At 38.8% G+C, this 14402-nt stretch overlaps 1 protein-coding gene across 1 annotated transcript; it reads left to right on the forward strand.

The window, feature by feature from the left end:
• The first annotated feature begins 2480 nt into the window (after nucleotides 1-2480).
• Nucleotides 2481-13750, forward strand: LOC128693541 (uncharacterized). The gene is made up of 3 exons (XM_053783271.2): nucleotides 2481-3168; nucleotides 8716-8860; nucleotides 13361-13750. Exons 1-3 carry the CDS (start codon nucleotides 2496-2498, stop codon nucleotides 13494-13496), a joined length of 954 nt encoding a protein of 317 aa, XP_053639246.1. The 5' UTR covers nucleotides 2481-2495; the 3' UTR covers nucleotides 13497-13750.
• Nucleotides 13751-14402: the final 652 nt, after the last annotated feature.

Here is a 14402-nt window from a genome sequence, read left to right on the forward strand (position 1 = left end):
CACAAACATCTCTACGACATTCCCCGTGTCTGACTAAACCTTTACAAAAATTCAATGTATGTCAAGGGCCCTAAAATCTGGAATACCCTACCTGAGAACTCTAGAACTGCAGACACATTCATCACCTTCAAAACTACCATTAGAAAACATCTTATCTCCCTGATACACCCCGTCAACTAACTACACGAATACCACCTGGTGGTTCACACTTACACTCACTCACTCATTTGACCATAAACAGAAATATTAATCTCAATCTTAAAATAATGAATCCTGTGATACTCCAATACTGAAACTATGTACTGTGCCAAAACAAAAGCATTCACATTGCTAAACTCACAAACTAGTATTTAGTCACTTAGCCATAATACCAACTTACCTCATAATTTGTAATATTTTACAATTAAGAATAAAACTAAGTATGCCCGAAATGCCTAGCCATGCTAAGCGTTCTAGTGGTACACTCTGTAATCACAATTTTACTACATGTAAACCACACAATAACCAAATTTCTGTAAACTCAGCATTGTAATCCTTATAGAGAATAAACTTTGAATTTGAATTGAATTTGAATCTTAGAAATATTTGGCAGACACAGCCATCACCTTGCCCTAGCTGTACAGCATTTAATCTGACCCAAGATACCAAAATAAACTTATCGGGAATGTATGATTATTATAATTAAATTAATAAGTACATAACTTGCAAAGCAAATGTGTTAGTGTAAATAACTGAGTTACACTGAGTTCCTGGCACTGTGCTGTAGTAGTGCCAGTACAGTGCTAGCTTCAACTACTCTTGTAATTGCATACCATTATATAGTGCTAGTAAAAGGAAGAAAAAGACGAGGTCACGGGGGTCCCTTAATTAATGCTGGTTGGGAGCAGGAAGTGAGGCTGCCTTCCCTTTCTTAGGATCAAACTTGATTATACACCAGAAATTACGGTGCTGGTGTATTTTGAGATAATTTCTGGGTGATAAAATAAAATTACCCATTTTAATTGGTTTCAAATTTTCAATTTAGTGCATCTTGGTGGAAGGTTCGAATAAGTTATAGGCTGTGTAGGTGTCGATATATCATTCTTTTACTGAAGAAATTGGGATATCGGTTTCTATGCTGTAACATGTGAATAATTCTTTTGATTGACTTCAACTCTTCAACGCTGATATTTAACTGCATCAGGAACTTTCAGAGCACAGTTACACTCTGCACTATTCCTTTTGGATGCATTGAGATACAGGCATTTAATCTGGAACACCCTACCTGAGAACTCTAGAACTGCAGACACATTCACCACCTTCAAAACTACCTTTAGAAAACATCTTATCTCCCTGATAGTCCCTGTCAACTAACTACACGAATACCACCTGGTGGTTCACACTTACACTCACTCACCCATTTGACCATAAACAGAAATATTAATCTCAGTCTTAAAATAATGAATCCTATGATACTCCAATACTGAAACTATGTACTGTGCCAAAACAAAAGCATTCACATTGCTAAACTCACAAACTAGTATTTAGTCACTTAGCCATAATACCAACTTACCTCATAATTTGTAATATTTTAAAATAACGAACTAAATTAAGTCTGCCCGAAATGCCTAGCCATGCTAGGCGTTCTAGTGGTACACTCTGTAATCATTATTTAACTACATGTAAACCACACAACAACCAAATTCTGTAAATTCAACATTGTAATCTTTATAGAGAATAAACTTTGAATTGAATTGAATTGAATTGGGATCTTTAGATCCGTCTGATAGCACTCAGGTACTTACTCACTATAAATGAATAGGGGCAATAGGTAAATAAGTAGGTAAATTTATTTAGGTACAGGTACACGTAAGTACAATTACCTATTAACGTGTAAATTACCTAGGATAACCCTCCAAAAAAGTCAGGTGTCAGTAAACGTTTGTAGTTGCGCCAGTATTGTGCAATATTTCAGATGTCGGAAAGTAATAGACATTTACAAGTGAAAACATATTAGAACATGTTTATAAGAGATATATAAGGGTACCTTTTTTATATTATTAGAGTATATTGCGAATAGAGTATTTGTACACGAGGTGTTGACTGTTGTGGGTCATATATCCGTGGGAAAAAAACCACTGTAAATCTATAACTATAAATCTGCTGGAATTATTCAATTATTGATCAAAATAACCGTAATCACACAATGAGATACATTTAATGATGATAATTAAAGACTATATATTACACCACACGAGCCATTAAGAGGATATCATGTTATTTTTAAATTTATTTATTCAGTGATATTTTATTTTTATATACTATCTTTATAAACATATATGAAGCTTTAGTATCAATGTCCTTGCAATATCACTTCAGAATAAATATTTACACGTAAGAACTAGACTTAAAGATCACGTCAGTAAATGTTCTAAAAATAGGATTTAATTGTTATATAGGAATAATACAGATGGCTGACTAGCTGATTTACTAAAATAAAATGTGAAACTATAGAAATGGTTAAAAAGTCAGTAGAAGTAGATGAAAAATATTGTATACGAAGAGGAGGAGAGAATTTTCCTGGATTCTGTGATGACAACAGTGACGTGCTGGAGGTGACGTCTGTGTCTTGCTGGCACAATGTTACGTCGTCTTCTTCAGCACTTACATTGCCTCTAGCCTCTTCCAAGACTATAATGGCTCACCATCTTCCTCCTCACATGATGGGGCATAGTGAAGGAGCCAACCATCGTAGGATCACCACGCTCAAGGATTCTCTTGCAGCCACAAGATGCCGTACCAGCTTATCAAAGATCATATTCGAGCCATTTGTAGGGAAAGTTATCGCCGGTTTTATTGTTTTCTTGATTATCTCGAGCGTGGAAGGTGCTGAAGGGTCACATTATAATGCAGCATGGTTGTCAGGAGGGAGCGTGAAGGCTCACCGTGGCAGCAGTGGTGTTACTGTGGTCAGACGTGAAGCTCCAGAAAGCCAAGTGAAGTCTGGGGAAGATGATGATAATTCTGCTCCCAAGCCTTCCAGGTCAATGTCGGCAGCACCCACTGTCAAGGAAATTCAGGGAACCACTGGTGGGGAAGAGACTGAGGAAGTGACAACCCAGAACCATGAAAGCGCAGACGGCCAGGATCAAGTTAGTGAGAAAAACATGGCAAACAGAAGTGATGCAGGTGTGCTCAACACAGAATTTGTTGGATTTGTTTGATTATCGATGTTAATTATGCAAATCTGCCCCCTCAAGGAAGGTTCCTTGATATTGGTGAGGGGCTCTTGATCTGTGCTCTGGTTCCCTGAATTAAGCGCTGCTTAATCCTATGGGTTTAGCGCTCCCCCTTGATTACAATAATAATATACAAATCTGTTTTATAGCATTCTGCTCATTGCTGAGAGGGCCTTGGTCTAATAACTAGGCAGGGAGTAACGAATACCTCTATACATCTGCTTGTCTTCAATGGAAATAAGTCACATAGACTTTTTTGGGTTATCCTAGGTAATTTACACCATGTATAACTGTACTTGTGTGTACCTGTGCCTAAATAAGTGTGTTTTACTTGCAACAGCATTACGTGACTTGTGAGCTGCAGTCTAAGAAGAACCTAAGAAAGTTTATATGGGAATAGGTACACAAATACAATTACATAAATTATCAAACATAGAAACATATGTGTAGATTACCTAGGATAATCCAAAAAAAATACCATACTGCTAGGATATGTTGAGTTATACTAGAATAATATCTGTTTTGCAAGGTTTACTTCAGATGTGGCCTACAACCTATGATGAATCCCTCCATTTTGTGGGTTTAATTTTTTTTCCCAATTTAGCATGGAGAGATATAATTACACAATACTGAGTAAGTAATGATAAACTCTGCATGATCAGAATTTTTTTTTTTTTTATTATTAACACACTTGCCAATTCCCACCAAGGCAGGGTGTCCCGAAAAAAGAAAAACTTTCAAGGTCATTCACTCCATCACTGTCTTGCCAGAAGGGTGCTTTACACTACATTTTTAAACTGCAACATTAACACCCTTCCTTCAGAGTGCAGACACTGTACTTCCCATCTCCAGGACTCAAGTCCGGCCTACCGGTTTCCCTGAATTCCTTCATAAATGTTACTTTGCTAACACTCCAACAGCACATCAAGTATTAAAAACCACTTGTCTCCATTCACTCCTATCAACACGCTCACACATGCCCGCTGGAAGTCCAAGCCCCTCGCACACAAAACCTCCTTTATCCCCTCCCTCCAACCTTTCCTAGGCCGACCCCTACCCCGCCTTCCTTCCACTACAGACTGATACACTCTTGAAGTCATTCTGTTTCGCTCCATTCTCTGTACATGTTCGAACCACCTCAACAAACCTTCTTCAGCCCTCTGGACAACAGTTTTGGCAATCCCGCAACTCCTCCTAACTTCCAAACTAACATATGAATTCTCTGCATTATATTCACACCACACCTTTCCCTCAGACATGACATCTCCACTGCCTCCAGCCTTCTCCTCGCTGCAACATTCATCACCCATGCTTCACACCCATATAAGAGCGTTGGTAAAACTATACTCTCATACATTCCCCTCTTTGCTTCCAAGGACAAAGTTCTTTGTCTCCACAGACTCCTAAGTGCACCACTCACCCTTTTCCCCTCATCAGTTCTATGATTCACCTCATCTTTCATAGACCCATCTGCTGACATGTCCACTCCCAAATATCTGAATACATTCACCTCCTCCATACGCTGTCCCTCCAATCTCTTATCCAATCTTTCATCACCTGATCTTTTTGTTATCCTCATAACCTTACTCTTTCCTGTATTCACTTTTAATTTTCTTCTTTTACATACCCTACCAAATTCATCCACCAGCCTCTGCAACTTCTCTTCAGAATCTCCCAAGAGCACAGTGTCATCAGCAAAGAGCAACTGTGACAACTCCCACTTTATGTGTGATTCTTTATCTTTTAACTCCACGCCTCTTGCCAAGACCCTCGCATTTACTTCTCTTACAACCCCATCTATAAATATATTGAACAACCATGGTGACATCACACATTCTTGTCTAAGGCCTACTTTTACTGGGAAATAATCTCCCTCTTTCCTACATACTCTAACTTGAGCCTCACTATCCTCGTAAAAGCTCTTCACTGCTTTCAGTAGCCTACCTCCTATACCATACGCCTGCAACATCTGGCACATTGCCCCTCTATCCACCCTGTTATACACCTTTTCCAAATCCATAAATGCCACAAAAACCTCTTTAGCCTTATCTAAATACTGTTCCCTTATATGTTTCACTGTAAACACCTGGTCCACACACCCCCTACATTTCCTAAAGCCTCCTTGTTCATCTGCTATCCTATTCTCCGTCTTACTCTTAATTCTTTCAATAATAACTCTGCCATACACTTTACCAGACTTATCCCCCTATAATTTTTGCACTCTCTTTTGTCCCCTTTGCCTTTATACAGAGGAACTATGCATGTTCTCTGCCAATCCCTAGGTACCTTACCCTCTTCCATACATTTATTAAATAATAGCACCAACCACTCCAGAACTATGAAGGTACAGTAAACCCTCAGTTTATTGAACCTCTGCTCAATTGCCCCAGCAGATTTTGTCCCAGAAATACAGGACAAAATCTGCTGGGTCAGTTAATTTGGGAACAGACAAAGTTCATTGGTTATACAGTTCTGTCATTATGATCATGGGAAAACAATCTCTTCTATCCACCACAATTATCACCAGCTAACCCCAGAGTCTTAGAGATGGGTTGATCGTTTATTTTTCTCTTGTTCCAAGGAATTGAACTTGTTCTTCCCTTTACTCAAACTCAATTGCCTCCTAATCCCCAGGCACTGAATGATATATATGTCTTTAATATAGAGATACAGTACATGGCATAATATGGATCTTAATAAATTCTGTGAACTATACGATAATATTTTTCTTGATTACCTGGTTTTATTCAGATAAATGGCTTAAAAAATGTGACTCGGAAAAGCATGTAGAATAAATCAGACAAAACATTGCTATTATTAAAGTTTAAATGCCAGTGCTGGATTAAATTGTCTTGTTCCAGTAACTTCTGCTGTTTTGATTAACAGTGGGAGGAGACATATTCCTGCTGAAATGTGCTTGGTTAAAAATACAGTGTGAAGTTATATTAGTACTCAAGTACTGTACAAGGGTTTTATGTATGCTCTGGTACAATATTGTACTTTGTAAAAGCTATCTTGACAGTATTTAAAGGAGAATTAAATTCTTGGTATATGTACAGTACTTAATACCATTTACCACCATTTTTTGTGAAATTGTTATGAAAGTAACAACAATAATAATTTATTTTTATATGTATGTAATACAGCTGATAAAGATCTAGTTGACATCGTTGTTATACTGTATAGAAAGCTGTTATGCAAAGCATTTCGAGCCAATCGGGTTAATCTTGTTCCCCAGGATGCGACCCACAACAGTCTGCTAACACCCTATTGCTAGGTGAACAAGTGTGGCTGGTGGCTAAAGCTCCCGCTTCACACACGGAGGGCCCGGGTTCGATTCCCGGCGGGTGGAAACATTTCGACACGTTTCCTTACACCTGTTGTCCTGTTCACCTAGCAGCAAATAGGTACCTGGGTGTTAGTCGACTGGTGTGGGTCGCATCCTGGGGGACAAGATTAAGGACCCCAATGGAAATAAGTTAGACAGTCCTCGATGACGCACTGACTTTCTTGGGTTATCCTGGGTGGCTAACCCTCCGGGGTTAAAAATCCGAACAAAATCTTATCTTATCTTATCTTATCTAACAGCAAGTGTAAGGAAACATGCCCAGTGTTTCACCCATGCTAGGGATTGATCCCAGACCCTCAGTGTGTGAGCTGAGGCAGCTGGGATCGATGGGATAAAGATAGAAATGTTTAAAGTAGGTGGGGATATAGAAATGTTTAAAGTAGGTGGGGATATAGTTTTGGAGTGGTTGGTGCTATTATTTAATAAATGCATGGAAGAGGGTAAGGTACCTAGGGATTGGCAGAGAGCATGCAGTTCCTTTGTATAAAGGCAAAGGGGATACAAGAGTGCAAAAAATATAGGGGAATAAGTCTGTTGAGTATACCTGGTAAAGTGTATGGTAGTTATTATTGAAAGAATTAAGTGTAAGACGGAGAGTAGGATAGCAGATGACCAAGTAGGCCTTAGGAAATGTAGGGGGTGTGTAGAGGAAGTGTTTACAGTGAAACACATAGGTGAACAGTATTTAGATAAGGGTAAAGAGGTTTTTGTGGCATTTATGGATTTGGAAAAGGCATATAACAGGGTGGATAGGGGGGCAATGGGGCAGATGTTGCAGGTGTGTGGTATAGGATGTAGGTTACTGAAAGCAGTAAAGAGTTTTTATGAGGATAGTGAGGCTCAGGTTAGAGTATGTAGGAGAGAGGGAGATTATTTCCCAGTAAAAGTAGGCCTTAGACAAGGATGTGCGATGTGTGGTTGTTCAGTATATTTATAGATGGGGTTGTAAGAGAAGTGAATGCGAGGGTCTTGGCAAGAGGTGTGGAGTTAAAAGATAAAGAATCAAACACAAAGTGGGAGTTGTCACAGTTACTCTTTGCTGATGACACTGTGCTTTTGGGAGACTGAAGAGAAGTTGCAGAGGTTGGTGGATGAATTTGGTATGGTATGTAAAAGAAGAAAATTGAAAGTGAATATAGGAAAGAGTAAGGTGATGAGGATAACAAAAAGATTAGGTGACAAAAGACTGGATATCAGATTGGAGGGAGAGAGTAGGGAGGAGGTGAATGTATTCAGATATTTAGGAGTGGACGTGTCAGCGGATGAGTCTATGAAGGATGAGGTGAATCATAGAATTCATGAGGGGAAAAAGGTGAGTGGTGCACTTAGGAGTCTGTGGAAACAAAGAACTTTGTCCATGAAAGCAAAGAGGGGAATGTATGAGAGTATAGTTGTACCAACACTCTTGTATGGGTGTGAAGCATGGGTAATGAATGTTGCATTGAGTTGGAGGCTGGAGGCAGTGGAGATGTCATGTCTGAGGCCAATGTGTGGTGTGAATATAATGCAGAGAATTCGTAGTTTGGAAATTAAGAGAAGGTGTTGGATTACCAAAACTATTATCAAGAGGACTGAGGAGGGGTTGTTGGGGTGGTTCGGACATGTAGAGAGAATGGAACAAAACAGAATGACTTCGAGAGTGTATAAATCTGTAGTGGAGGGAAGGCAGGGTAGGGGTCAGCCTAGGAAGGGTTGGGGAGAGGGGGGTAAAGGAGGTTTTGTGTGCGAGGGGCTTGGACTTCCAGCAAGCATGCGTGAGCGTATTTGATAGGAGTGAATGGAGACAAATGGTTTTAATACTTGATGTGCTCTTGGAGTGTGAGCAAAGTAACATTTATGAACGTATCTACGGAAACCGGCAGGCCGGATTTGAGTCCTGGAGATGGGAAGTACAGTACAGTGTCTGCACTCTGAAGGAGGGGTGTTAATGTTGCAGTTTTATAACTGTAGTGTAAAGCACCCCTCTGGCAAGACAGTGATGGAGTGAATGATGATGGAAGTTTTTCTCTTTCGGGCCACCCTGCCTTGGTGGGAATCGGCCGATGTGTTAAAAAGAGAAAGAAAAAAAATATTTATTTGTACATTATCATCAGATTCCACATGTCAAAAACACATGAGCATATGCATAATATAATTTCTTTGTCTTAGGTAAAAGTGATGCTGAGTCTATAGATGAGCACAAACTTATGGGAGACCTAAAAGGAATATCTCCAGAAGCAGTTTTACGTGGTTTCTATGTGTTTGTTGGCGTTGGCACCATTGTACTTTTGTACATTCTTGTCAAACTTCTAAGGTAAGAAAGCAAATAGATTGTTTTGTTTCCTTATTGGTTGGCATTAACTGCCAATGAAGTCCTTCCATGAGTGAATGTCTGTGCAGTATCCTTGATTGAGTGCTTTTTCTACAGTTGTGGGCAGAAGGTAGTGGCAGTCTTAAGTGATGAGTTCAACAGGATAGCAACTGCAAACAATAATTTTGGTTTATCTTCTAGGTGAATGCACTTCAATTAGGTAAAATCAGGTTAGGCTGTGTTATTTTTTCTGTACCACGACTACCATAAGGGTTACTATTTCCATGTCCACCATGGTACCGTTAAAGAAAAAAATTGAATACTACATACAGTACAGTACTAATACAAATCAAATAATTGCTCCATTTATCCAAGCTCCCACATTTTCCTTGCAACACATGCCGTATATGTATAAGGTGCCAGAAGCCATGGTACAGGCAGGTCCCACTTTACAGTGCTTTGCATTATGGCATTTCACTAATGCAGTGGTTTTCACTGAGTATACCCATTTTTCATTTATTCATACTGCCTACAATAAATATATCCACCATTCACTATAAGCTAAGGACAAAAATATGTTACATGTCGTATCTGAGCTCCTCTTCAAAGACAGTGATTATGTATGAGTGACGATGAAAGTTTTTTTTCTTCTTTTTTGGGGTTTTTCTTTCTTTTTGGGTCACCCTGCCTCGGTGGGAAACGGCCATCGTGATTTAAAAAAAAAAAGAAAGTAATGTGTATATGATTTTTTAGGTCTAGCTCTATTTCTCATTTAATATATGATAGTGTGAACATGTTATCATGGTTTTATATGCATTTGAAAATGAAAAAAAGGCAATGTTTGACTTTACAGTGATTTTTGTCTTACAGCAGTAGCCTGAACCTAACCTGCTGTATAAGCAGGACCCTCCTGTATATATATACATATACAGTATGTATATAAACATTTGTGAGTGTGTTAGATAGGAGTGAATGGAGAAGAATAGTTTTTGGGACCTGACGAGCTGTTGGAGTGTGAGCAGGGTAATATTTTGTGAAGGGTTTCAGGGAAACTGGTAGTGGTGGATCATAGCTAAAATTAGTGGAGGTGCTGCTTCAGAAAAGTTTTAGCCATTGTTTTAATATTGTGTAAAATGAAACAAGCTTATGTTGAATGGCCTCTTTTCTTAACTGTAACTTGCTCATGGAGAGACAAATATGAAAACTTAAGCTGTTGAAGTTCACTTATAGTCACAGAACTTATTTCTTGGGGATGCAAGGAGGCCATGATTAAATTATCTAAATTCTCTGTAAAATAAAAGAACCAAACAAAAACTATGAATTAAATAAAATACATGTAGCTGAAAGCAGGATAATCATCTAATTCTACACTTTATCACATTCAAGAATATGGTACATGGTTTTCAGGCACAACACACATCGTTGAGTCAAAAAGAATCACTACCTTATATTTGCACAACAGGGGCGGCACTGCATCAGCAACAGTTCTCTCTCTACATAGTGTGCAGCGTTTTATCTCAGACACGTGCACATGTGCACAACAGCCAAACACCAGGTTACTCAAATTGTGAAGCACACAGTTCCATACGAGGATTTTTGTAAATTTTTTACCTACTAGGGGATGGCTGTTGACATTTAGCTTAAGGATTATATAATGTACAAGTATAAAGAAAGAATTAAAGAAAAAAAGACTCGTTATATTCAATGTTATAGATAATATCGAGTGAAAATAGGGAGTGCTGCAGCTCTGCAGTGCCTATACACAAGCCGCCACTGGAAACCATTAGCCAGACTTTGAGTTCTGGAAATGGGAAGTACAATGCCTGCACTTCAAAAGAGGGGTTTGGGACATCTAAACTGTCGTATCTGAGCATCTCTGCAAAGACAGTGATTATATATGAGTGATGGTGAAAGTGTTGAATGATGATAAAAGTTTATAAATGGTCTTAAATGTTGATGAAGATAGGGAAGCTCTGATTTTGTATATAGGGCAAGAAGGAATAGCATCTTATAGGAGTGAGGAAGAACCAGTTGTGAGTGTGGGGGAGGTGCATGCGGCAGTGAGTAGAATGAAAGGGGGTAAAGCAGCTGGGATTGATGGGATAAAGATAGAAATGTTAAAAGCAGGTGGGTATATAGTTTTGGAGTGGTTAATGTTTTTATTTAATAAATGTATGGTAGAGGGTAAGGTACCTAGGGATTGGCAGAGAGCATGCATAGTTCCTTTGTATAAAGGCAAAGGGGGACAAAAGAGAGTGTAAAAATTATAGGGGAATAAGTCTGGTATGGTATGGTAGAGTTGTTATTGATAGAATTATGAGTAAGACAGAGAGCAGGATAGCAGATGAACAAGGACGCTTTAGGAAAGGTAGGGGGTGTGTAGACCAAGTGTTTGCAGTGAAACACACAAGTGAACAGTATTTTGATAAGGGTAACAAGGTTTTTGTGGCATTTATGGATTTGGAAAAGGCATATGATAGGGTGGATAAGGAAGCAGTGTGGTAGATGTTGCAAATGTATGGAGTAGGGGGTAGGTTATTGAAAGCTGTGAAAAGTTTTTGAGGATAGTGAGGCTCAGGTTAGAGTATATAGGTGAGAGGGGGATTATTTCTCAGTAAAAGTAGGCCTTAGACAGGGATGTGTGATGTCACCAGGGTTGTTCAATATATTTATAGATGGAGTAGTGAGAGAAATTGCAGAGGTTGGTTGATGAGTTTGGTAGGGTATGTAAAAGAAGGAAGTTAAAAGTCAGTGTAGGAAATAGTAAGGTGATGAGGATAACAAAAAGATTAGGTAATGGAAGATTGAACATCAGATTGGAGGGAGAGTATGGAGGAGGTGAATGTGTTCAGATATTTAGGAGTGGACTTGTCAGCAGATGGGTTTATGAAGGATGAGATGAATCATAGAATTGACAAAGGGAAAAAAGGTGAGTGGTGCACTGAGGAGTCTGTGGAGGCAAAGAACTTTATCCATAAAAGCAAATGGGGAATGTATGAGAGTAGTTATACCGATGCTTTTGTATGGGTGTGAGGCATGGGTGTGCAACAAGGAGAAGGCTGGAGGCAGTGGAGATGTCATGTCTGAGGGCATTGTGTGGTGTGAATATAATGCAGAGAATCCATAGTTTGGAGATTAGGAGGTGTGGGATTACCAAAACTATTATCCAAAGGGCTGAGTAGGGGTTATTGAGACGGTTTGGACATGTAGAGAGGAGGGAAAGAAATATAATGACTTCGAGAGTATACAAATCTGTAGTGGAGGGAAAGCGGGGTAGGGGTCGGCCTAGGAAAGGTTGGAGGGAGGGGGTAAAGGAGGTTTTGTGTGCAAGGGGCTTTGACTTCCAGCAAGCGTGCATGAGCCTGTTAGACAGGAGCGAATGGAGACAAATGGTTTTTAGGACTTGATGTGCTGTTGGAGTGTAAGCAAAGTGACATTTATGAAGGGATTCAGGGAAACCGGCAGGCCGGACATGAGTCCTGGAGATGGGAGGTACAGTGTCTGCACTCTGAAGGAGGGGTGTTATTGTTGCAGTTTTATAACTGTAGTGTAGGCATGCCTCTGACAAGACAGTGATGGAGTGAATGATGATGGAAGTTTTTCTTTTTCGGGGTACCCTGCCTTGGTGGGAAACGGCTGATGTGTTAATGAAAATAATAATATCTTTATTTCTACAAGTACATATACAAGGTATACAGGCCTAGCTGACATCATTGACATGTTACTGTATAGAAAGCCACTTGTTATGCTGAGCATTTTGGGCAAATTAGGTCAGTTCTGTCCCAGGCTGTGACCTTACCCATCAACTAACGCCCAGGTACCCATTTTATACTGATGGGCGAACAGAGACAGCAGGTGTCTTATGGAAGCATATCCTAATGTTTTCCAGCCATACCAGAGATTTGAACTCTGGACCTCAGTGTGTGAGCTGAGTGTGTTAGCGATCGTGCTACAGGACACCATTTCTTTCCTTTGGGTTTTTCTTTCTTTTTGGGCCACCCTGCCTCAGTGGGAAACGGCCGACGAGTTAAAAAATATATAAGGTACCACAAACCGTAATGATGACAACACTGGAATTTCGGTAACAACCCCCCTTATAATGCCAGTTATGTTAAAGCGAGAAATAAAAATTTACTTGTTATATTTTATGCTAATAAATAGCTTGAACACTAATATTGTTACTTTAGCTTACAGCATTTATAATACAACATGCACTCCTTATTTTAGTAGTCTGAATCAAGTGCCAAACAATAATGAATAATAATGATTAATGAATTAATTGTTATGATTTCTCTTAATTTTGTTGGCAAGATACAGAAAATGTTTTCAACAATTTAATAATTACTGTACTAATTTAAGCATTCATTGAGTTGTATATTAAGATTTGTGATTTGCTAGAGAAAGTTCTCAAAAAGTTCTTGAGAGGGAGGTCCTGGGCACCAATTTCATTATTTCTTAATTTATTCAGTGTGAACTCAGCACATTCATGATGTCTTTCCTCAGGTTACGTCGCCGCCGTGCAACAAGAAAATATAGAGTACTGTCACACAGCGATGATCAAGAGATGTTTCCTCTAGCTGCAGATGATGGAGATGATGAAGAGATATATAATGCTGCAGATCATCAGACACTAAAGTAAAATCATATGCAAATTTGCTCTTAAAGTTTCTTCATATTGCAGGAAATTCTTTCAAACAAAAAAAAATAATTTGTACCTGTTTTGAGTTAGGGGTAATCATTACAGTATTTTTCTTCATATTCTTTTCAAGTGCTAAGTGGGTGAAGTTAACCACAGAACAGCTAGACAGTTTAGAGATTTTGACTGGCAGCATTGCATGCTTTATAGCCTAACTTATAAAGGAGTATATAGCAGCATAAAGCAGACTTTTTTGGGCATTACTGTATGTAAAATTGTGTGAAGAGTGAAAGGCACCATAGTTAATTTTAGGTTTGCTTGTGAGATTGTTGCAAAACATTTAGTAAGACTGCTGTGTGGAGTAGTTTATCTAGTGTTATACTTCAGTACCTGCTGTTGGAGTGTGTATAAAAATCTGCTTTATGATTGAATATGAAGTGCCAGTTTATAGAAATATTTTGTAACTTTCAGGTCTTTTTTTGACTGACTAGTGCAAACAAATGATGCTTATTGCATTTCAGTTTTATATTACTAACTTTAATTCAGAAGGTAAACTTTTGGCTTTGATTTAGTTTAGTGAAGACCAGTATGGTTTTATCTGTGGTGATTGATCTGTTTACTCCTTCGTCCCTTGGCTGTCTTCCATCAGCTTTCACTTACATTTCAAAATATAAATAGAAAATAATAAAAAGGCAACATTGGCTTGAACTAATTTTTATGTATTTTTCCTATGGCTGATTGATGCTCAGCCATATGAAAGCTTATTCAGCTTCTGCTTTTAATTTGCAAAATAGGAAGAACAAAGTTATCACAACCATCTGATGGTATGTTTTCTCTGACTTCTCTATTTGAATGATGCATAATTATGATTTAGTGAGTGCATTGTATGCTTGTATGAAAAAATTGATC

The sequence above is a fragment of the Cherax quadricarinatus genome, unplaced genomic scaffold, assembly GCF_038502225.1.
Source record: "Cherax quadricarinatus isolate ZL_2023a unplaced genomic scaffold, ASM3850222v1 Contig345, whole genome shotgun sequence".
NCBI classification, from domain to species: domain Eukaryota; kingdom Metazoa; phylum Arthropoda; class Malacostraca; order Decapoda; family Parastacidae; genus Cherax; species Cherax quadricarinatus.

Excerpts from the sequence above, each read along its gene's own strand:
- LOC128693541 (XM_053783271.2), top strand. The coding sequence starts at position 2,496 with ATGGTTAAAAAGTCAGTAGAAGTAGATGAAAAATATTGTATACGAAGA. Across the intron at positions 3,169-8,715 it reads GGCAAACAGAAGTGATGCAG|GTAAAAGTGATGCTGAGTCT; the intron begins GTGTGCTCAACA and ends TCTTTGTCTTAG. Across the intron at positions 8,861-13,360 it reads ATTCTTGTCAAACTTCTAAG|GTTACGTCGCCGCCGTGCAA; the intron begins GTAAGAAAGCAA and ends GTCTTTCCTCAG.